This window comes from Pipistrellus kuhlii, unplaced genomic scaffold, assembly GCF_014108245.1.
Source record: "Pipistrellus kuhlii isolate mPipKuh1 unplaced genomic scaffold, mPipKuh1.p scaffold_m20_p_2, whole genome shotgun sequence".
Taxonomy (NCBI): Eukaryota; Metazoa; Chordata; class Mammalia; order Chiroptera; family Vespertilionidae; genus Pipistrellus; species Pipistrellus kuhlii.
Window position 1 is genome coordinate 132,761,670 of NW_023425515.1, and position 24,241 is coordinate 132,785,910.

The 24,241-nt window shown below is 43.0% G+C and overlaps 1 protein-coding gene and 1 long non-coding RNA gene across 5 annotated transcripts in view; one reads left to right on the plus strand and one right to left on the minus strand.

The window, feature by feature from the left end:
* LOC123652699 overlaps positions 1–18,178 on the minus strand; it is a 225,920-nt gene extending 207,742 nt beyond the window's left edge. Inside the window, exons 1-2 of the long non-coding RNA XR_006742167.1 lie at positions 18,147–18,178; positions 11,349–11,351 (exon numbers count right to left, since the gene is read on the minus strand). This is a non-coding gene — a long non-coding RNA (uncharacterized LOC123652699). The remainder of the gene's footprint in view (positions 1–11,348; positions 11,352–18,146) is intronic.
* LOC118724005 (guanylate-binding protein 1-like) lies at positions 2,741–19,009 on the plus strand. 4 transcript variants are annotated; one of them, XR_006742165.1, is made up of 12 exons: positions 2,741–2,879; positions 5,831–6,039; positions 7,626–7,753; positions 8,669–8,778; positions 9,027–9,226; positions 9,828–10,070; positions 11,484–11,764; positions 12,782–12,994; positions 13,383–13,485; positions 13,958–14,151; positions 17,778–18,185; positions 18,390–19,009. XR_006742165.1 is itself a non-coding variant. In XM_036446854.2 (11 exons), the coding sequence occupies exons 2-11, from the start codon at positions 5,850–5,852 to the stop codon at positions 17,895–17,897; spliced, it is 1,782 nt and encodes a 593-aa protein (XP_036302747.1). In that variant the 5' UTR covers positions 2,741–2,879; positions 5,831–5,849; the 3' UTR covers positions 17,898–18,204. The 4 variants fall into 4 exon arrangements, 3 of the variants coding, with proteins under 3 accessions (XP_036302747.1, XP_045440326.1, XP_045440325.1); XM_036446854.2 differs by lacking the exon at positions 18,390–19,009 and having other exon boundaries at positions 17,778–18,204; XM_045584369.1 differs by lacking the exon at positions 18,390–19,009 and having other exon boundaries at positions 2,748–2,875; positions 5,828–6,039; positions 17,778–18,204.
* The last annotated feature ends 5,232 nt before the right edge of the window (positions 19,010–24,241 follow it).

Below are 24,241 nucleotides of genomic sequence, written 5' to 3' on the forward strand. Positions count from 1 at the left end.
GGCAGCTGGGCCCAGAGCAGCCGGGTCTGGTGCGGCCAGGCCCGGAGCAGCAGCTGCCAGGCTGGGAGCGGCCAGGCCCGGAGCAGCCGGGTTGGGAGCAGCCGGGTCGGGTGCAGCCAGGCCCAGAGCAGCAGCTGCCAGGCCCGGAGCTTCCAGGCCCGGAGCGGCCGGGTCAGGTGCGGCCAGGACCGGAGCAGCAGCAGCCAGGTCCAGAGCAACTAGGTTGGGAGCGGCGGTGACCAGACCCGGAGCAGCTGGTTATGGAACAAACCAGAGCAACAGAGCCCAGGCCCGGAGCAGCCAGGCCCGGAACAGCTCGCTCCTTGCCTGCCCCTGCCCCACGGCTGCCTCTCGGACATGGCTGGAAACTTTTGTGGGAACTTGAGGGTCTGTTGAATCAAGTGATGAAGGCTTAGATCTGGATGTGTTGAGTTAGTATAGGGCTTGGGTGTTGATCTGTGTTGATCTGTGAGTGCCTTGGGTGAGGCCTGGATGAGGCTGGTTGACCTTTTTGGAAATGTCTTTTGTGTAAAGTGTATCATTGGGCATGTGGAGGTATTATTGATATGAGAAAATGCTAAGTAACTGATTTAATATCTGAAAAGGGATTTACTATAGGGAAAGGGAGGGAGGAAGAGACTGAACATAAACTGTACCTATGGATGAGGACAATGGGGGATGGGGAGGGGGTGGAGGGTGGGGTGGGAACCTGGTGGAGGGGGGAATATTTGACAAAGGTTCTAAGATCAGCACCCTGAGACACATTTCCTGTGGAGTAGAAGAGTATTCCTGACCAGGTGCCTGGGCTTTCATAGTAGGAGTAGCTTAATAGACAGGAAACTCTGAGACCCTAATGCCCCTCTAGGTTACAGGGAGTGAAGAGAAAAAGGGGGAGGAGGCAAGTTGGGTCTGAAGGCCTACTGCAGGGAGGGAGGTGAAGAGATCCCCAGGGGTCTCAGCAGGGTTCAAGAGGGAACTGGACTGGCCAATTAACCCAGAACTGCACCACTGAGCAAACTCAGGAAGTTAACCTGGGTCCAGCTTCCACTGTCCACTGCTTCCCTGAAATGTTCAGAATATGGTCTGGGGATCATTTGCGTTCCCATTCGCCCTTCCCACATTTCGGCACCAGAATGAAAGATCAGTTGGGAGCTGAAAATCAGGTATTATAGGCTTTACTTGGAGAAAGACCTGCCGGGATATCATGCAAGGGAAGCGCAGCAACCCATACAAAGGTAAGCACTCCTTTTGAGGGGAGGAATAGGAAGGTTAGGGGCTTATGATACTGGTCACATGCTTATTGATGTATGGTCCATATAAGGTACACTAGAGGCCCAGTGTATGAAATTCATGCATGAGGGTGCGTGTCCCTCAGCCCAGCCTGCACCCTCTCCAATCTGGGACTACTCGAGGGATGTCCAACTGCCCATTTAGGCCGATCTTGGAATAGGATTGGGCCTAAACAGGCAGTCGGACATCCCTCTCACAATCCATGACTACAATTCCCAACTGCTTGCCTGCTTACCATCCTGATTGCCCCTAACTGCTTCTGCCTGCCTGATTGAGGCCTAACTGCTCCCTGCCAGCCTGAACACCCCTAACTGCACTCCCATCCAGGCATGATTGCCCAAAACTTCCCTCCCCTGCTGGTCTAATCACCCACAACTGCCCTCCCTTGTAGGCCTGGTGCCTCCCAAATGCTGCCCCCACCTCCCGGCCATCTTGTGGTAGGCATCTTGTGTCCACATGGAGGTAGTCATCTTGTGTATTGGAGTGATGGTCAATTTGCATATTTCTCTTTTATTAGAGAGAATACAGACCTGGTGCACGGGTGGGGGCCAGCTAGTTTGCCCTGCAGGGTGTCCCGGATCAGGGTGGGGGTTTCCTTGGGGTCTGGGATAGCCTGGGCGAGGGATCTGTGGGGTTTTGCAGGCCAGCCATGTTCCCTGGTGACCCAAGTGGAGGCCCTGGTATCTGGGATTTATTTATCTTCTATAATAGAAATTTTGTAGCCTTGAGAGAAGCCAAGCCTCCTGCTTGCTCTATGGCCACAGCCATTTCTGTTGGGATTTATTTATCTTCTATAATTGAAACTTTGTAGCCTCGAGCAGAGGCCAAGGCAGGCCAGGGCTGTGGAAGCTTAGCTTCCCCCATTGCCTGGGCAACTCAAGCCTTTTGCTTTCTCCAGCTTCGTGACTGCCACCATTTTTGTTTAGATTTATTTATTTTCTATAATTGTGACTTTGTAGCCTTGAGTGGAGACCAGGTCCGGCCAGGGTGTGTGCAAAGCTTGGCTTCCTCCATTGCCAGGGAAACCCAAGCCCTCCAGCTCACTCTATGGCTGCAGTCATCTTGGTTGGGTTACTTTGCATACTCGTTTCTGATTAGCTGGTGGCATGGTTTGTGGGTTTGGTGGAGGTATGGTCAATTTTCATATTACTCTTTTACTAGATAGGATAGTTAGGCGCTCAGGTACTTAGGAACAAGGGCTTAGAGTATTTGGCAGGTGCTGATTGGTGGCTTAATGTATAGTCCATATAAGGTACATGGTTAAGCACTCAGGTATTTCCGGGCTGCAGGTTACATCATGTTCCACCGACCAGGTGGGGGAAGGGAGGATCCATCATGAACAACTTAAGAAATCCTATAAATATGCATGTACTCTCCCATTTGCATAGCATTCAGAAATTCCTCTTATGGTTGTGGAGTCACTGCTTTTTACTCAGTGCTTTCAGTTTCACATTACTCTAAAGCTTGTGTGTTACTTTAAGAAGTCAGAACAGCCACATCACATCGGAGTTTAAATAAAAGCCCAACCATCCAGTGAAAGGCAGAGAAGTAACAAACTACTCCAACCTATACTGAGGAGAAAAAAACAGGTAAGAATTTTATTTTCTCATCAAAGCAGCTTTCTCTCCACCTCTAAAGGACCTGTTCTCTGAGAATGAAGTCCAGGATAAGGCTGGGGCAAGGTGGGAAGGATTTACAAGGGTCAGTTCATTTTTCAAAGAACACGAACATAAAAATAGGTTGTAGCAGAGCCCATGTAGGACAGGTGGTGAAGTGCAATCCCAACGCACCCCTAAGAGTCGCAACTGTGCATGGAGGAATTACACAACAGCAGACATGGGGCTAATCTCAGAGTTTAAAATGCATTACAATTGTCTTTCTTTTAGCCAACAATTGTGTTATCTGCAGACACAGTTAAGTCACCATTGTCTTTGATGGAACTTGCTCAATCTGCTCTGACTGTAGCTGACACACTGAAAGGGCTACAGATATGTTATTTTCAGGAGAAAGAAGCATAGAAAATTAGATGCAGCATAAACAGCCACCTGACACTGTTAAAAAAGAAGAAAGAAAAACCTAAATCTCAGACTGAAAGATGAAGATTCACAAAAACAGCATAAATTTTAATCATATAGATGAGCATTGTTTCACAGTGGATTACTCATTGAAAAGTAACTCAGGTTCCGGTTGCCAGATGTGAGGGAGGATGGGGGCTGGGTGACAATGGGGAAGGGATTAAGAAATACAAATTGGCAGTTATGAAACAGTCACAGGGATGTAAAGCAGAGCCTAGGGAATATAGTCAATAATCTATATCATAAAAGCTAAGCAACCATCACAGCGGAATGACCAGAAAGACTGGTCGCTATGATGTGCACTGCCCACCAGGGAGCAGAGGCTCAATGCAGGAGCTACCCCCTGTTGGTCAGTGTGCTCCCACAGCCAACCGCCTGCAGCTGACCAACCTCCTGTGGCCCCTACTCAGGCCAGCTGGTCAACCTCTGCAGCCCTTCCCCACCCCCCCATCTGGCCAACATCCAGATCCCCACCCACTGGCCAATCACCCACGGCCCCGTCCCCTGGCTTGCCAGCCACAACCAGAAGCAATCAGGACATGGCAAGACCTCCAATGAGCCCTGATCGCCGACCAGGCAGAGGGACCCCACCTGTGCACAAATTTGTGCGCCAGGCCTCTAGTACTGTAATAATTATGTATGCTAACATGTAGGTACTAGGCTCATAGAAGGGGTCCTTTTAAGGTATACAAATGTCTAACTACTATGAAGTACACTAAACTCATATAATATTGTCAACTGTAATTGAAATATAACAATATTTTAAATAAAATAAACAATAGCTTCTGTTCACTAGATCCAATTTCTCAGGGCCAACTTCTTTCTTACCCCTTGACAGTAGAGTTTGGCCCCACGACTTTACTAAAAGGTTTTCTCTTTAATGAACCTGCATTGCTAAAGCCAACATTTTGTTCACCTGACATCTCTGTGCTCTCAAGTAGAATTGCTCTTGCTTTCTGGAAACTGCCTCTGAATTCCTTGGCTTTGCATGAACTTTACTCATCACCTACTTGTCTGACAACCCTCTCTCTCTTCCCTTTCAGCTCTTCCTCTCCCTCTCATCCCCAGTATTCTCCCCTCCTGTCTTCTTCCTGCTTCTCCTTCTCCTCTACCAAATGGAAAAACAGAACAAAACAGAAAACCTACAATTGTATGACTGGAAATATTTTCATTGAACAACCAAGGCTCTCCTGATCTGCCTCCTGATCTTTAATCCACATTTCATAGTCTTTTGTTCCCGTACACCACACCCATGTACACACAAACATGGTATTTGGCAACATTCAGTATTTGAAGTTATACAGTCTTACATTCATTTCGTTGAGGCTAATTTTTTTGTGAAGCTAATTAGGTTGAATCATAGAGCCCCTCGCTTGCACAAGCCCATATCAAGGCTTTGGGCAGGTCCCTGGTCATGTTTTTCATATAGACATACATTTTTATAAAATATGTAAATGTATGTTATATTGGTTCAACTTTCATAATACCAGTATAACCAGTTCTGTGAACCTTCATTTCTGCAAAATAAGCACAACTAGTAGAAAAAAACACATATTTTAAACCTGTGAAAAATGCCCTGCTTGTTTTTGAACAGTAATTAAGAGTGTCAAACCTTGGATAAAGGGTGGATTGAATGGTTGCATTTGGAGCATGTGTCTGTTTCACATTGATGTTTCTCTCTGACTATCCTGGCTCCCTTCCACTCTCCCTAAAAAACAATGGGAAAATATCCTCCAGTGAGGATTACCAACAACAACAACAACAAAAAATCTGTGAAAATTGTCCAAAGATCATACATCAAATGACAAAACATTTGTTCCCAAAGTTTTTATTCATTGCAGAATTGATTAACAAATAAATATTAAGTTTTTTACATATGACCAGGATGTAAACTGTACTCTAAACCCTATTCTATTTTATATTTAATGTCTAGCAAATAAATTTTAATACATTTTTATTGATTATAGAGAAAAAAAGTCAGATGAAGAGATGGAAACATCAATTATGAGATAGAAAAACTTTGATTGGCTACCTCCTATACAGCCCCTACTGGGGATCAAGCCTGCAACCCAGGCATGTAACCTGACTAGCAATTGAACCCTGACCTCCTCATTCATGGTCCCACACTCAACCACTGAGCCAGGCTAGGTTGGTTCTAGTCTGAAAATTTTAATGAGAATCTAAAAAGAAAGTTCTCTATGGCAAATTAAAGATTTTGTTCATGAAATGGTTAAATGTTGATGTCCTTGTCATAACAATATTTTTTAATGTATTCCTTCAATTGCACTTCTGTAACTTTCTAAAATAATACAAATCTTCCCCTCATTCATCTCAGTGTAGACACAGAACTTCTGGCCATGTTGGGGAATTTTATGAATCCACTTTCTGAATGCAAAATAACCTGGTGAAAGTTTTTGATCTACTTAGAATGGAAGTTCTAATCCATTTCATCTCCTTGCTTGCAGATAAGGTGACACCCTGGACATGGCCTCAGATAAGCACATGCCAGGCCCGGTATGCCTCATTGAGAACACTGACACACAACTAGTGGTTAACCCAGAAGCTTTGAAGATCCTGTCTGCCATTACACAGCCTGTGGTGGTGGTGGCCATTGTGGGTCTCTACCGCACAGGCAAATCCTACCTGATGAACAAGCTGGCTGGGCAGAAAAAAGGTGAGGGGAACCAGCTAAGCTCTGCCAGATCCCTTCTCTCCACCCACACTCCCAGCTTTGAGTATGGTGTTACAGGAAGAGCAAGTTAGAGATGGGGAAGAATATTGAAAACAAGCTTTTAATCTATCTACTGTTGCCTTCTTCCCTTACTGTGTACTGAAAGAGTCAATTCACTGTCTCTTCCCACTTTCCTTAATTTTCCTTTTAAAAGCATTATTTGTATTCTTTTCCTAGAATTCTGTGGGGTTTTTTTGTTTTGTTTTGTTTTTAAAGAATCACCGTATCATTTCCCATAGCAACTCTACCATTTTACATTTCTCCCAGAAATGCACAGGATTCTAATTTCTCCACATTCTTGCCAATACCTGTTATTTGGCTGTGTGTGGTGATTTTGTTGTTTGTTTGTTTTTATTGACTTCAGACAGAGAGATAGAAACATTAATAATGAGAGAGAATCATTGATTGTCTGCCTCCTGCATGCCCCACACTGGAGATCAAGCTTGCAACCTAGGCTGGGAATCAAACCATCACCTCCCAGTTCATAGGTTCACACTCAACCACAAGTGACGCTGGCCAGGTTGTTATTTCTTTTTTTATATATAGTGATCATCCTAATGGGTGTGAAATAGTACCTCATTGTGGGTTTGATTTGTATTTCCCTGACAGCAAGTGCTGAAATTATCTTCTTATGTGTTCATTGCTTATTTGTATATTTTCTTTAAGGAAATGTCTGTTCAAGTCCTTGGCTCACTTTTTAATTGACTTGTTTTCTGGGGTTGCATTGCAGGACTTCTTTATATATTCTGCATATCAATCTCTTAACTAAGAAATATTTTCCTTCATAGCTTAGGATAGCTTTGAAACTCTGTTGATTGTATCCTTTGATCCATAAAATGTTAATTTTGAATCCAACTTATCTATTTTTCTTTTGTTGTTTATGCTTTTGGTGTCATATCCAAGAAATCATTCCAAATTCAATATTATGATGTTTTCCCACTATGTTTTCTCCTATGAGGTTTACAGTTTTAGCCATTACATATAGGTCTTTGAACTATTTTGGTTAATATTGCAAAAAGAAAGCTTTCTATCTTGCACCATTGAGTGTGATACTGGCTGAAGGATTTTCATATAAGGATTTTATTATGTCTATTTAGTTTTCTTCTAGACCTAATTTGTTAATGTCTTTATAATAATGTTTTGAATGTTTTTATGTATTGGATATTTGATTTTCCCTATTTCTCTGTAAAATCAATACTGATTGCAGTTTTTTTAATGTATTTTTCTTGATTTCAGAGAATAAAGGAAAGGGAGAAAGAGTTAGAAACATCAGTGATGAGAAAGAATCATTGATCAGCTGCCTCGTGCACACCCACACTAGGGATGGAGCCCATAAACAGGGCATGTGCCTGCCCCATAATCAAACCATGACCTCCTGGTTCTTAGATCAACACTCAACTTCTGAGCCACGCCAGCCAGGCTACTCATTGTAGTCACTTCTTGCCTTGATTATATGTTCACATTTATCTCCATTTTGAGACACATCTGCTATGAAAACTCAATTCCCTCCCTCTCCTGTCCCCCTGAAGGCTTCTCTCTGGGCTCCACGGTTCAGTCTCACACCAAAGGCATCTGGATGTGGTGTGTGCCTCACCCTAAGAAACAAAACTATACCCTAGTTCTGCTTGACACTAAGGGGCTGGGAGATGAAGAGAAAGTAAGTATTAAAGATTCAATTTGGAGACAATCCCCTCATTTCTGGTTATTGTCTACACTATATAATTTTTTTCTTTTTAAAAATTTTATTATTATTATTACTATTATTATTATGTTAATTTTTATTCAAATAAGAGCTGTCACTGAACCATATGTGTGTTTTTTCATTTCTGTTTATGTGCTAAGAGACCAAGTTTTGCAATCAGGGATCATGAAAATATAAAGCAGAACCCTAGAAGACCATAGTGGTCATTACATAGTACAATATTTTAATTATCTATTAACAAAAGGCTGTAAGCTAAGACAGTTAACACAGATGCATAAAGGTACTACAAACAAAATCAGCCATGAGTCATATCCTGTAGAGAACTTTAAGTGAAAATTTGAAATTCCTAAACTGTTGTTTAAATTTAAACTGTCATTAACACAGTGGCCTTAGCAAATTATTTCACTTCTTTTAACCTCAGCTTTCTGGTCTGTGAAACCAATGAAAACGGTCTATATTTGCCTCATAGCATTGTTTTGACTATTTAATAAGAATGGAAATGTTAGGTGAATAATAATGACTAGATAAAATAGCTATCAGTATTATTACTCTAACATAAGTCAATTTTGCTATAAAAATATGGGAAAAAAATAAATTACATTTAAAGCATTAGAGTGCCCACCAATCTGGACTATTTGTTTTGCAATTATCTGCCAATGGTCGTAATACATGTCACCAAAAATACTAATCAGAAGACTATTCAAAGTCCAAGTCCTACTAACAACTCTTTTCCTTTGGATTTGTTTTCCTCTTATAAGTCATTAATCTAAAAAGAGCCACTGGACTAAATGAGCATCCGTTTACTCTTTGTACTAAAAAGTGCTATGAGAATAACTCATAATCCTGGCCCAAATTTGTTCTGATTTCCAGGGTGACAACCAAAATGACTCCTGGATCTTTGCCCTGGCAATACTGCTGAGCAGCACCTTTGTGTACAACAGCATGGGGACCATAAACCATCAGGCCATGGACGAACTGCGGTATCCTTTCTGTGGTCCAGAACAGCATCAACATCAGAGGGGAGGGCTGTACTTAAAAACTAGTTCTATGAATGTGAATCCTGGTGAATCAAGCATCAAAAGAGAACGTATAAAAAATAATTCAAGGGCAGGAAGAATTAACACTTGGGCTAGAAACAAAGCCAAAACAAAGGTTTGGAATACGTGGGACTAATATGGCATGAGGGGCACTGTTTTCCTACAATGTTTTTCCTTAGTTTGCTACTCAGCTATGTGACAGAGCTGACAGATAAAATAAGGGCAAAATCTTCACCTGACGCAAATGAGGTTGAGGACTCAGCTGACTTTGTGAGCTTCTTTCCAGATTTTGTGTGGACGCTGAGGGATATTTCCCTAAAATTGGAAGAACTAGATGGGCAACCCACCTCAGCAGACGAGTACCTGCAGAATTCACTCAAACTCAAGAAAGGTAAAGGGAACTGAGAACTGATTATTGGGAACCACAAGCCATTAGAAACCATCATCTTTTATTTTTCTATTTAGTGTTTTTATATGTATAGTTTTCTACTTCTCAGCTTCCTAGTTCTAAGAACTAATGCGTGTTTAATATCTAAGTTAATAGATTTGATTTGGAATTATCTTCTCCCCTGTTCTAAGAACAAGTATCTTTTTCTTTCACCTTTCCCTGTACTGTGATCAGATTGATTTTTATCTCCCTGCTTAGGGTTTGTGATGCTGTAATTAGCCAAAGAATATGGAATGGAATGGGCATTTATTTAAAGAAAATAGATTAAAGCATAAAAATGCGCTAAGCCAAGGGTTGACAAACTATGACCCACAGGCAAATGATGGCCAATGCAGCCCGTCAGCTATCATACAAATAGGTTTTACTGAGTGAATACTGTGTACTGTAGATGGTCCAGGGCTGCTTTCATGCTATAGTAGCAGAATTGAATACTTGGAAAAGAAACCACTTGACCTGAAAGCCTAATATATGTACCATTTGGACGTTTACAGAAAAAGTTTCCAAGCCCCTATATTAAACAAAGCCCTTTTTTGCCTTTCTACAGTTCCCAGTCCTAAATATGAAAACTTTAACCTGCCCCGACTTTGTATCCGAAAGTTCTTCCCAAAGAAGAAATGCTTTATCTTTGATCGGCCCACCAATCAGAAGAAGCTAGGCCAACTTGAGACAATGCATGATGATGAGCTGGACCCCGAATTCGTGCAACAAACTGCTGACTTCTGTTCCTACATCTTTACCAATTCCAATGTCAAAACTCTTTCAGGGGACATCCAGGTCAATGGATCCCGTGAGTCCACTTCCGGGTCATTACTCTCACTGTTAAGACTAAAAGAAGGTGGAATAGCATCCACCTGGTTTGAACTTTGAAAAGTGCAAATCCACTACTACTAGAGGCCCGGTGCATGAAATTTGTGCACTTAGGGAGTTCCCTCAGCCCGTCCTGTGCCCTCTCGCAGTCCAGGAGCCCTTAAAGGATGTCAGGACATCCTTAGCACTTTCATGGAGAAGGGAGAGGCTCCTGTCGCCCCACTGCTGCTGTGCTCGCCTGCCCTGAGCCTGGATTCCGATTGAACAGCACTCCCCCTGTGGCAGCACATTGACCACCAGAGGGCAGCTCCTGCATTGAGTGTCTGCTCCCTGATGGTCAATGCCTGTCATAGCAACCAAGTTCTAGTTGACATATCGATACATATTACCCTTATATTATACAGAATTAATGTGGTACATTCTAGAAGACACAACATTTCTAATAGATTTTTATGAGTCAGATTTCATGGGTGAGAAAAGATAAAAAATGACAAATAAAAAAGCTCTATTGCTTAAAATTATCCTAATAAACTGGACTTGTACTATACCATATAATAGCTATTAGAAAAGCATAGTAGCTACATTTATCTAAAATTAAATGTAAATTAATTAAAATTAAATAAATTTAGAAATTCTGATTACGTGTACAGTGGCTGTAATATTAGATAGCATATATAGCAGAAGTCTAGCAGAAGACTATCATTACAGAAATATCTCTTGAACTGTGTTTTGCTAGAATAAATAAAATTTAGGACTTGTTTCTAAATTTATTTTGAGATTTTTTAATCCTCACCCAATAATATATTTTTTCACTAATTTTAGAGAGAGAGAAACACTGATTTGAGAGAGAAACATTAACCAGTTGCTTCCTGCATACACTCGAACTGGGGCACAAACCCACAGCCTAGGTTTGTGCCCTGACCAGGAATCAAACCCACATTTTGGTGCTTGGGACAATGCTCCAACCAACTGAGACACCTGGCCAGAGCAGAGGCGTGCTTTTTAATTGTTTCACAGATACTGATTTTATAAATGCTTACCATGGACCAGAACTGATGATAGAGACATAATTGAGAGGTATATTTCCTATCTTAATGGTGCTTAGGGGTAAAGCACATCCACTCAATAAACATAGGTCCATGGTGCCAAGAACAGAGGTTCTCACTCTTTGATATGGATCCATATCACCCAAGATCTTGCCAGAGGAGGATTTAATTCAGTTCATCTGGAACAGAGGCTGAGAGTCTGCATTTTTAACAAACTTCTAGGTAATGCTGAGGACGTTGATGCTGTGAGCCAAATGAGTGTTGAGAGATATCACCAGATTTATGGATAATGGACTGTTTCCTCACCTCACCTACAACAAATGTTATCTTTTGTTCTCTATTTGTAGGGCTGGAGACTCTGGTGCTGACCTATGTTGATGCCATCAGCAGTGGGGACCTGCCCTGCATGGAGAACGCAATCCTGGCCTTGGCCCAGATAGAGAACTCGGCTGCAGTGAAAAAGGCCATTGCGCACTATGACCAGCAGATGGGGGAGAAGGTTGAACTGCCCACAGAAACCCTCCAAGAGCTCGTGGACCTGCACATGGCCAGTGAGAAAGAGGCCATTGAAATCTTTATGAAGAATTCCTTCAAGGATGTAGACCATTTATTTCAAAAGGAATTAGCGGTAATTTTTTTATTTTTTTCAAATATGTTTTATTGATTTTTACAGAGAGGAAGGGAGAGAGATAGAGAGTTAGAAAGATCAATGAGAGAGAAACATAGATCAGCTGCCTCCTGCACACCCCCACTGGGAATGTGCCTGCAACCAAGGTACACACCCTCAGCCAGAATCGATCCTGGGACCCTTCAGTCCACAGGCCAATGCTCTATCCACTGAGCCAAACCAGTTTCTTATGTTAATACAGATTAGAGTCTCAGAAAGCAAAGTACTGTTAGAAAATAAAATGGGTATTTATTACAAGAGAAGGAATTCCTTCTAGATTTCAAAATGACCAAAAAAAACACTATTTGTTATTATTATAATAAAATAATCCAATTTTATTATGATTGACACAAAGTTTTGCACATTTTTTTCTTTTCATGCAGAAACTAATATTTCTCATAATTTAGTTAAGCACATGCAGGTAATAATTAGAGCTTCTCATCAAGTTACAAGCTTTTTGGAACCAGACAGATTTGATATTATAGCCAAAAGTAAAGAAAGATATAGTCTTAATTACCTTGAGTAGACTTACATTTTGCCACATTTCTTCCATATGCATTCGTTGGTCCAATTTGAAAGAAGTTTCTCTCTAAAGGTGTATGTGTAGGACCAGAGAACCTAGTCCTAATCTATGTCATGCCATCATCAGTGGGGCCCCACCTTGCATGTAGAACACAGTCCTGGCCTCGGCCCAAATAGAGAATTAGGCTGCAGTGCAAAAGGCCATGGCCCCCTATGATCGGCAGATGGGTAACATAAATGCTAACATAAAGCTAGCAATCTCTGCCATGAACTTCACCTCCAAGGAGAAAGGGATTTTAGTAGAAAGACAGTGTCAGGAGGAAGGATGTGCTCCTGTGAGGTGCCTGTAACTTTTACAGGAATCACACACTGGTTTTTGAGAAGCCTTTACAAAAATCCTAAGGTCAAGCTAACCTTTTCTTAAAACTCTTTCGACTTCCAACTTTCATATTAAAGGCCCAGCTACAAAAAAGATGTAATGACTTCTACAAAGAGAATATGAAAGCATCATCAGATCGCTGCTCGGCTTTACTTAAGGATATCTTCCATTCTTTAGAAGAAGATATAAAGCAGAGGGTTTATTCTAAACCAGGAGGATATCATCTCTTAATGCAGACTGTGAATGAGCTCAAGAAAAAGTATCTTCAGGAACCCAGGAAGGGAATACAGGTAACCAGCATTTATCTGTCTCTCTGTTTTTCCTCTCAGCCCCACACTTCCCTTCCTGCCAGTCTCCCTCCTCCTCCTTTCCTTAAATCTGCTCTCTCCTTGATGGCTTCATTCCTCACACCATATGGGACCACAGCACCAACTGCTCCAAAAAGAGACCCCTCATTCAGAGAACAGGAACTCTCAATCTATATTTATATCAATCTCTTACAAAGGATTCTGCTTCATCGGGTGTCAGGCTTGGCCAAACTGGAGCATGTGTCCAACCTGTGACAGGGGCACCTTGACCAGCACACAAACCAGGGTCAAGCGAAGCGATTCCTACAGGAAAAGGAATAAGTGCTTCCAGCGATTTCCTATCACTAATGCTGTTTTCTCTGGGTCCTAGAGTAAAGAAGTCCTTCAGACATACCTGAGGTCCAAGGAGTCTGTGACTGAAGAAATTCTACAGGCAGACAATACTCTCACAAATATGGAAAAGCTGATTGAAGGTGAAGAGAAAGTCAAGGGACTAGATAGCCTCAACAGCAGTGGTTTTCAACCTTCCTAATGGCCATGACCCTTTAATACAGTTCCTCATGTTGTGGTGATCCCCAACCATAAAATTATTTTCATTGCTACTTCATAACTGTAATTTTGCTATTGTTATGAATTGTTATGTAAATATCTGTGTTTTCCGATGGTCTTAGGTGACCCCTGTCAAAGGGTACTTCAACCCCCAAAGTTTCAAGACTCACAGGTTGAGAACAGATGTTCATTGGTTATTTAAAAGTTTAAATAATTTGGCTTGGAGAACCTAGGGTCCTTAAACAAAAGCCAGATGAGCAAAGATGCCTACTACTAGCCTAAGTCAGTCTCAGTGGGCAAATGCACTCAGCAGAAACAATGACAGGTGAGTTCACAAAGAAGAAACAGCGAGGGGGTCACCCACAAGAATTTGTGTTCTTCCTTTCCTCCTGGCAGTGCAACGTGTGAAAGCTGAATCTGCAGAGGCTGCAGCAAAAATGCTGGAGGAAATGCAAAAGAAGAATCAGCAAATGTTGGAGGAGGAAGAAAAAAGTTATCAGGAACATGTGAAACAACTGACTAAGAAGATGGAGCAGGACAGGGTCCAATTAATGGCAGAGCAAGAGGAGGCTCTGGCTCTTAAACTTCGGGTATGTATTGGCATCACCTTGAGGTTTCTCTTTTTCTGTTTTCTTGACCTGTTTGTGTGCCTGTTAGAACATGAAACCTGGAAGTGTCTTGCTTGCCCTCTTATACCTTTCAATCCCTGCCTGTCTGCCTTACTGGGTGCCTGCCTATGTCTGGTTCTTAAAGATTTTTTATTTTCCTTTATATCCAGTCCTTTATCAGTACACTAGAGGCACAGTGAATGAATTCATGCATTAGTAGAGTCCCTCAGCCATTTTGTAATTCCTGACCCCTCAGGGCATGTCAGACCTCTGATTTTAGCCAGATCCCCACAGGCCAGGCTGAGGGATCCCACCCGTGCACAAATCCATGCACTGGGCTTCTAGTATGCTTATAAGATCTTTGGTTAATCTCTTCCCAGCCTTTGCCCTCCCCACTTCCCTTAGAGATTAATCAGTCTGTTCCATGTTTCCATACCTGTGCATTGAGTGTCTGCCCTTTGGTGGTCAGCACGCATCATAGCTACCTGTCAAACAGTGGAACACTTAGGCTTTTATATATATATATAGACTAGAAGCCCAGTGCATGAAATTCGTACATGGGGATGTGTCCCTCCGCCCACCCTGCACCCTCTCACAATCCAGGACTGCTGGCTCCCAACTACTCACTTCTGCTGCCAGCCTGATTACTTCCTAACCACTCCCCTGCCCTCCTGATTGCCCCTAACTGCCCACCCCTACAGGCCTGATCACACCTAACTGCCTTCCATTGCAAGCCTGGTCCCCCCAACTGCTCTCCCCTGTAGGCCTGAGTTCCCCCCAACTGCCCTGCCCTGCAGGTCCAGTCACCCCTAACTTCCCTCCTCTGGCCTGGTCACCCCTAATTGCCCTCCCCTGCAGGCTTGATCACCTCCAACTGTGCTCCCTTGCAGTCCTGGTCCCTCCCAACTTCCCTCCCCTGCTAGTCTGATTGCCTACAACTGGCCTCTCTTGCAGACCTGGTCCCTCCCAACTGCCCTCCCCTGCTGGCCATCTTGTGTTGGCCATGTTGTGTCCACATGGGGCAGTCATCTTGTGTATTGGAGTGATGGTCAATTTGCATATTACTCTTTTATTAGATAGGATAGAGGCTTAGTACATGGGAGGCCTAGTAATAATTTGTATATTACTCTTTTCTTTAGCTTGTTTTCCCTGAAGAGTGTCCTGGATCAGAGTGGGGGTTCCCTTGGAGCATGGGGTGATCTGGGTGAGGGGCCTGTGCTGGTTTGCTGACTGGCCATGCCCCCAGTGATTCAAGTGGAGGCCCTGGTATCTGGAATTTAGTTATCTTCTATGATTGAAACTTTGTAGCCTTGAGCAGAGGCCAGGACAGGCCATGGAGGGCAGAAAGCTTGGTTTCATCCATCGCTGGGGAAACCCAAGCCTCCTGCTCTCTCCAGCTCCATGGCTGCTGCCATTTTTGTTGGGATTTATTTATCTTCTATAATTCAAACTTTGTAGTCTTGAGCAGAAGCCAAGGCAAGCCAGGAAACTTGGCTTCCTCCATCACCAGGGACAACCCAAGCCTCCTGCTCTCTCCAGTTTTGTGGCTGCTGCCACTTTTGTTGGGATTTATTTATCTTCTATAATTGAAACTTTGTAGCGTTGAGTGAAGTCCAGGGCCAGCTAGGGTGTGCAGGAAGCTTGGCTTCCTCCATTGCCTTGGAAACCCAAGCCTCCTGCTCGCTTCGTGGCTGTAGCCATCTTGTTGGGTTAATTTTTATTCTAAATCCTGATTGGCCGGTGGGCGTGGCTTGTGGGTAGAACAGAGGTATGGTCAATTTGAATATTACTCTTTTCTTAAATAGGACTAAAAGCCCAGTGTACAAAACTTTGTGTTCAGGTAGGATCCCTTGGCCTGGCCAAAATCAGGGCCAATCAGGGTCTTCCTTCTGGTCGAAAGCATGGAACTTTCCCTGGTTACTTCCTGCTAACAGGGCCCTTTGTTCCGTGCCACCCCCGGTGGTCAGTGCACATCATAGTGAGCAGTCGAACTCTCGAGGGGACAATTTGCATATTAGCCTTTTATTATATAGGATTCTGCAATTAATGGTAGCTATTATATTCTAGGCATTATAAATATATCTTATCTGTATCTCTTGCTTAATATTATATGAAGCAAGAATTGCTGTGTACCTATACCTTAGGAGAAGAAACAAAGGTTCAAAAAAGATGAGCTTGTACAGGGTCACACAGATTGGTAAGATATCTGAACCACCTTCAAACTTGAGGAATCTATAATCACTGTTTTTCTGACACATCTGGTTTGAGTATAATTTCGGTTCTAAGAGAATCTTTAAGAGCAGAAAGACTCCGTGCCTCTCACATCTGTGTCTGCCACTCCTGAATGTTTGCTATGCCCTACTCCTAGTTTGTGCTGTGAGTTTTCTGTAGAAATTCAGTATGGACAGTTAGGGGCTTTGAGGTCCTTACTTATATCCTGCTACTCTTGCCCCAAGCTGTGGAGGCTTAAATCAAATTCCCTGATGTATTTGATTCAGGCACTTCCTTTGATTTTGAGAATTTTTTATTTCTGTCATGTGTAAGTGTGTGTGTGTGTGTGTGTGTGTGTGTGTGTAAGAGTCTAGAAGATTTGAAAAGAAACATAATTAAGATTGCCCAGATAGACTGTATAGAATTAATGGAACTTATAATTTAAGTTTATCAATATATTAGAACAGCAGTTCTCAACCTGTGGGTAACAACCCCTTTGAGGGTTGAACAACCCTTTCACAGGGGTCGCCTAAGACCATCGGAAAACACAGATATTTACATAATGATTCATAAAGGTACCAAAATTACAGTTATGAAGTAGCAATGAAAATAATTTTATGGATGGGGATCACCACAACATGAGGAACTGTATTAAAGGGTCACAGCATTAGGAAGGTTGAGAACCACTGTATTAGAAGGTATAAGCCAAAATCTCTCTTAGCTAAAGGAGGCTTAAGATAAGCAATCATGGAGCTAGGATGTCCAAGTGAAAGTATCCTATATACTAAAAGCCTGATATGCAAATTGTCCCCTCTATTGGGAGTTTGACCAGGAGTTCGACTGCTCACTATGATGTGCACTGACCACCATGGGACAGTGTGGAACATGGAGAGCATCTGTGACCCAGAGCTGGCAATGGGTGGCAGTGGAGGTGCTGCCAGCCCTGATTGGTCCCAATGAGATTGGGACTGTGGCAGGATGGTGGACCAGGTAAGTGGGCAGCGCCAGGCCAAGTTGAGTATGAGCGGGGCCCCATCACCCCACCAGTCCAGGTAGCGACCAATGGCACTGAGTTAGCCTGGTGGGGCCCGATAACTCAGAAGGAGGGGTTATGCAGGGGCCCAGGTGCTGCCCAGGACCCAGAGATCAGCTGGGACCTGCCCTTCCACACCAGATCCTTTGTTTCAATGGCCGGCCAAGCCTAGGAACCAATCGCACCTGTGCTTGGATTCCATGCACCACACCTCTTTTAATGAATATTTATGGTAGAGAAAATTTCAAGAAGAAATTAAATACTCAAAAACAAAACAAAAAAGAACTATGAATGTGGAAACTAGCTAGAAGTTGAGATTTGCTTACTGCTGTGCTTTATTTACTCTTTATTTGTCCCTTTTTAGGAACAGCTCTTCTTACTAAAGGAAGGATCCCAAAATAAGAACAGACAACTTCAGAGGGAAATAGACAATCTCAAAAAAAGAATGGCAAGACCACCACCGGAATCTTGTATCATAAGCTAATGACCAAAGGAAAAGAGATTCCCTGATCACTCTGCCCAAGGCATAACTCAAGCAGTTTTAGAATCCAGAAAACTGTCACAACTTGAGAAAATGTGACCTTCTTCAAGCTGATAAAAGAAATCTAAAAATAAATAAATAAATAAATAAATAACCCTTCAGTTAACATACATACTTAATGATTAAAAAAAAAACAACAACAATGATTTGTCCCTAACACAGGAATAAAGCAAGAATGTGCAGCTTCTCAACTCCTGTTAAACAGTATAATAAAAGGCTTCCTACAATATGGTAAAAGGAAGAAGAAGAAGAAGAAGAAGAAGAAGAAGAAGAAGAAGAAGAAGAAGAAGAAGGAGGAGGAGGAGGAGGAGGAGGAGGAGGAGGAGGAGGAGGAGGAGGAGGAGGAGGAGGAGGAGGAGGAGAGAGAGAGAGAGAGAGAGAGAGAGAGAGAGAGAGAGAGAGAGAGAGAGAGAGAGAGAGAGAGAAGGGAGGGAGGAAAAAAGGAAGGGAGGGAGGAAGGAAGGAAGGAAGAAAGGAAAGGAAAAGAAAGTAGGAAGAAAGGATAAGAAAGGATAAAATAAAACTGCTCTGTTTTTACACACTATGATTATTCACATAGAAAAATCCCAGGGAATCTTCAACAATAAAAGGAAAACAACAACAACAAAAACTCTTGGCACAAATATGTGAGTTTAACAAGGTTGTAAGATTCAAGGTCAATTCACAAAAATCCACATAACAACTGTATTTTTATATAAAAGCAATGGACTATTGGAAACCAAAAATTAAAAAACAATACCATTTACAATAGGTGTTTTTTGAAAATGGAATACTTAGGTAGAAATATAACTAAACACACATGAACTTCTATGCTTCTATCTTCATTCTAAGAACAATAGATTATGGCATCTATCATGATGTATGAATGTCCTTAGATTCCAACTCCCTTGTAGTTTTTATGATTTTACTTTTACTCATTGTAGAGAAGAAGGTTCAAGACCCTTATTTTTAGAGTTATCCCTGACAAAAGCATGTGCCTATTATTTGTTAAGATTCGCTTAGCACTAAAAATATGTCAATTGTAGGGGGCAGGAGGGTATGGGGGGGTTAATGGGGGGAAAAGGGGATAGCTATAATATTATCAACAATAAAGAGAAATTAAATAAATAAATAAATAAATGTGTGTGTGTGTGTGTGTGTGTGTGTGTGTGTGTACACACACACTAGCAGCCCAGTGCACAAACTTGGTACACGGGGAGGAGTTGTCCCTCAGCCAGGCCTGCACCCTCTCCAATCTGGGACTCCTCAAAGGATGTCCTACTGCCAATTTATAGGGATCAGGCCTAAACTGGCAGTCAGACATCCCTCTCACAATCTGGGACTGCTGGCTCCTAACCGCTCACCTGCCTACCTGCCTGACTGCCCCAAACCACTCTGCCTGACTGTCTGCCTGCTCACCACCAAATACCCCTCACCAGCCTGATCACCCCAACTGCCCCTTGTGCCAGTGTGCTTGCCCCCAACTTCCCCCCCTGCTGGCCTACTTATGCCCATCTTCCCTCCCCACTGCTCGCCCCAAACTGCTCCCCTGATGACCTGCTCACTCCAAACTGCCCACCCTCGCTGTCCTGATCATCCCCAACTGCCCCCCACTGGTGGCCTGCTCGCTATCCTGATCACGCCCAACGGCCCCCTCCCCCCAGCCTGATCACCCAAAACTGCCATCCCATCCTGTGCCTGATTACCCACAACTGCCCTCCCCTATTGGTCTCTAACCATCTCTACCTCAGCTCCGCCACCATGGCTTTGTCCAGAAGAACGTCTGGAAGGTCTCCTAGTCTAATTAGCATATTACCCTTTTATTCATATAGATAGAGGCCTAGTGAGCAGGTGGGGAGCCAGCTGGTTTGCCCTGAAGGGTGTCCCAGATCAGGGTAGAAGTTCCCTTGGGGTGTGAGGTGGCCTGGGCAAGGGCCAAGTGGTGGTTTGCAGTCTGGCCATGCCCTCATGAGTGAGGGGTTTCTGCTGGGGGGGAGGGGAGAGGCGTGGCCAGCCAGGCTGAGGGGCTGAGGGCTGTTTTCAGTCTTGCCACACCCTCTTCAATGTGAGGGTCCCCACTGGGGTGCCTGACCAGCCTGGGTGAAGGACTGCTGGCTGGCCAAGGTCACCCCATGGGGTATGGCAAGCCTGGGTTACGTGCTGAAGGCCATTTTCAGGCTGGCCACATCCCCTGGTGACCCAGGCCTCCAGCCACTCGTTCAGCAGCAGCCAGGAAGCTTAGTTTCCTCCATCACCAGGGGTAACCCAAGCCTCCTACTTGCTCCAGTTCCATGGATGCTGCCATCTTTGTTGGGTTAATTTGCAAACTTGCTCCTGATTGGCTGGTGGGTGTAGCAGAGGGATGGTCAATTTTCACGTTTCTCTTTTATTAGTGTGATATATCTTTTATCCAAAGAGAAAGAGGAAAAAATATGGCTCAGAACTCAGTGCCACATAATATGCCTACTACACACACACACACACACACACACACACACACACACACTATCCTTCCCACTCACTATGAGTTCTATGACAGACAGGATTTCATAGAACTCAAGACAGGAAAACTTACTCAAAGTTGTTTTCCCCAAAAACTATGTTCTACACGGAGTTTCTAGGGAGTTAGATGCTTTTCAATGTCATGAAAAGCAGACATTGCTTAGGCTACAGGGTTCATTCATTCAAAAACATTGGTTAAGTACGAATCACATTCTGCCAAGGAGTGGGAATATAGTTGTACTCCCTCTCTTAAGGAGCTCATAGTCTAGTGGTGAAGACAGAAATTAAATAATACAAAAAACTAAATACCCAAGAAATGGAGAGGAGAGGATTTCTGATTTAGGAAGGAATTGATCTAATCCCTCTACCCCAAGATATCTCAGATGGCTCCATAGTATGTCTTAACTATATTTCTCTTATCAATCAATTAGTGGAAAAAAGAAATCCAATTTAAAAGGGAGAGATAGAAAGAGAGACAGCATCTATCATCTGGCTTAAAAAACCTACTTAGTCAACAGTGTGTCTGTCATGCTCAGTGTCTCTCATGGAGTTGATTGATAAAGAAATGAAGAAAGCAATGGGTTCCATCTAGTGGCCAACATTATTATTACTCTTCACAGTAGTACTTTATCACTACCTGTGTTTCCCCGAAAATAAGACCTAGCGCAACTTTGGGAGAAAAAATTAATATAAGACATGTCTTATTTTGGGGGAAACAGGGTATCTTTTTTTTAATATATATTTTATTGATTTTTCACAGAGAGGAAGAGAGAGGGATAGAGAGTTAGAAACATCGAGAAAGAGTCATGGATCAGCTGCCTCTTGCACACCCCCTACTGGGGATGTGCCCGCAACCAAGGTACATGCCCTTGCCCGGAATCGAACCCGGACCTTTCAGTCCGCAGGCCAGCGCTCTATCCACTGAGCCAAACCGGTCCCGGCACAGGGTATCTTTTATCACCAATTTGTTCATGTTTATTGTTTGTCTCTCTCACTAGAATACAAGTGGGCAAGAACATTATCTATTTTGTTTATCACGGACTCATCTATCTAGAAAGGCTCTTGGCACCTATAATAAAAACTTTTAAACACACGAGTGAACAACTTAATGAATAGTTTATCATCCCAGCACCATTCCTCATGCTTTTCCCTGAAAGTTTAACATTTGTTTAATATCATATTGAAGATTATAGGAATTCTATAGTTATTTAAATTCATGTACTATTTAGAGTACAGTCTTCTCCCTCTCGCTCTCTGTTTCCATAAAGGATTTCATCATTATTCCTTCCTCATAGACCTAGAGAACCTAGTGTTGATTTATGTTCCTGCCATTGCTCTGGAGATCTAGCTGACAGAAAGCATATTGTGCTAACTAGCAGCAGTGCCAAGAGGACACTGCCCCCTAAGACAAATAGAGGGAGCAAAGGGCAGTCCCCCTGAAACCCTCCAGGAGCTGAGAGCCTGCACAAAGCCTGAAAGAGAGAGGCCTCGAAAAGCTTTAGAGCTCCATCCTGCATGTGAACCAGGAATTCCATAGGTGAAGCCACACTGAGAGAGGAAACATACCCTTCCTTAAAAGGGCAATTCCTACCAGGTGCTGTTAGGGATTCTCACTTGTGCAATGATGAATTCAAACACTATTAACCAGAAGCCACACACTAAGTCCACGCCTTTTAAAAAATTGTTCAGAGAGCCCTACCCGGTTTGGCTTGGAGGATAGAGCATCAGCCTGCAGACTCAAGGATTCCAGGTTCGATTCTAGTCAAGGGTGTGTACCTTGGTTGCAGGCACATACCCAGTAGGGAGTGTGCAGAAGGCAACTAATTGATGTTTCTCTCTCATTGATGTTTCTAACTCTATCCATCTCCTTTCCTCTCTGTAAAAAAATCAATAAATTATATTTTAAAAAATAAAAATAAAATTTGTTCAGATACTGTGAAAAATTTCTCACTGACTCAAGTAACCACTGCTAATATTAAGTTGCTGTAAATCCAGCCAAATGCTCATGTGGATAGACAGACAGGAAGGCACGTAGATAGATACATAGTTACCCTGGGCAGCCTTTCTGTGGTAAATGTACAATATCTATTATGATATTTGAAATACATAATGTTTGTACAGCTATTATTACCTGGCTGGAAAACATCAATTTACTTTCATAGTACATACCAAAAAAATATTGCATTTAAAATAACTATATGGGGTTGAAAAAATGGGCATAACTCTTTTTAGATAAATATAATTGTACATATTTACTATGTAAAATGTGATTTTATCTCTTATTTTTTAAATGTTTTTTATTTATTTTTAGAGAAAGAAGAAAGGGAGAGATAGAATTATCAGTAACAAAGAAACATAGATTGGCTGCCTACAGGGGACTTGAGCCCACAACCCAGACATGAGCCATCATCCAGAATCTATTAATATATGATGACCTCCTGGTTCATAAGTCATTGCTCACTGAGCCACACCGGCAAATGCAATAATTTTATATACATACTAGAGGTCCAGTGCACGGATTGGTGCACTGTTAGGTTCCATCAGTTTGGCCTATGCCCTCTCATAATCCGGGACCCTTGGAGGATGTTGAAGAGCTGGTTTCATCCCAATCCCTGTAGGCCAGACAGAGGGACCCCATCAGTATATGATCGATTGGGGCAAGGGAAAGACCGTGGTAGGGCTCCAGAGTGTTTGGCCTGTCTCCCCCAGTCCTGATCAGCCTGACCCCAGCAGCAAGCTAGCCTACCGGTTGGAGAGTCTTCCCCCTGGTGGTCAAGTGCACGTCATAGTGACTGGTTGAATGAATGGTCAGACACTTAGCATTTTAGGCTTTTATTATATAGGACATATTATGGAACAACTGCCAAGACCATATAATTACCACATCCATTGCCTCACGTATTTCACAGTTAATGATATGTGTGTATGTGTGTGTTTGAGTGTGTGTGTGTGTGTGTGTGTGTGTGTGTGTGTTACCAGTGGAAATGGGGTATCCCTTTCCCCACTGAGTGCTGGGGGTGCAGTCCTTATGATATATTGAGAAAAATAATTTTCTGGGACTCGTAACAAAGGATAATTTTTATTTGCTTGGGAATTACATCCCTGGGTTTCCCAAGTCCCATTTCCCTTAGTCCAGTCTGGCAAGAGGGGCAGCTGGGGCTTCAGTAGAGCTAGAAGCAAAGCCAGTGTCCAGAGCTTCCATTTCATACTGGAGCCAGGTCCAGTTCAGCATCAGGCTAGTTTCAGTCCATTAGTCCAGTGGTCAGCAAACTCATTAGTCAACAGAGCCAAATATCAACAGTACAACAATTGGCATTTCTTTTGAGAGCCAAATTTTTTAATACTTAAACTACATAGGTAGATACATTGTTATTAACTTAATTAGTGTACTCAAGGGGCCAAAGAGCCGTGTGTGGCTCTCAAGCCGCAGTTTGCCGACCAGGGCATTAGTCCATTGTGTGTGAGTCCACATGGCCCAGGGCCCAGGTGAATGTAGGGGAGCCAAGAGAGTGCACCCCTACAGCAAGAGTTCCCAAAGAGCCAAAAGTGTAAGTGCACAAGACAGCAAACTCCTTTGTTCAAGGGCATTAAATATTTCAAATCTTCCTTTGCTTGCAGTGACCATGTGCCCAAGTGTGACCTGTTCCCAAGTGTGACTGACAGTAAGCACCTTTATGAGGCCTCCCAACTCCACAGGGCATGCGTCCATCTCCTCCCCATCCAGAATCTTCCCCCAGTGATCTGTGGGGAATGGACCAGTGGCTCCCTGGGATATGGAAAGCTGAAGCTTCCTGGCAAAGTGACAT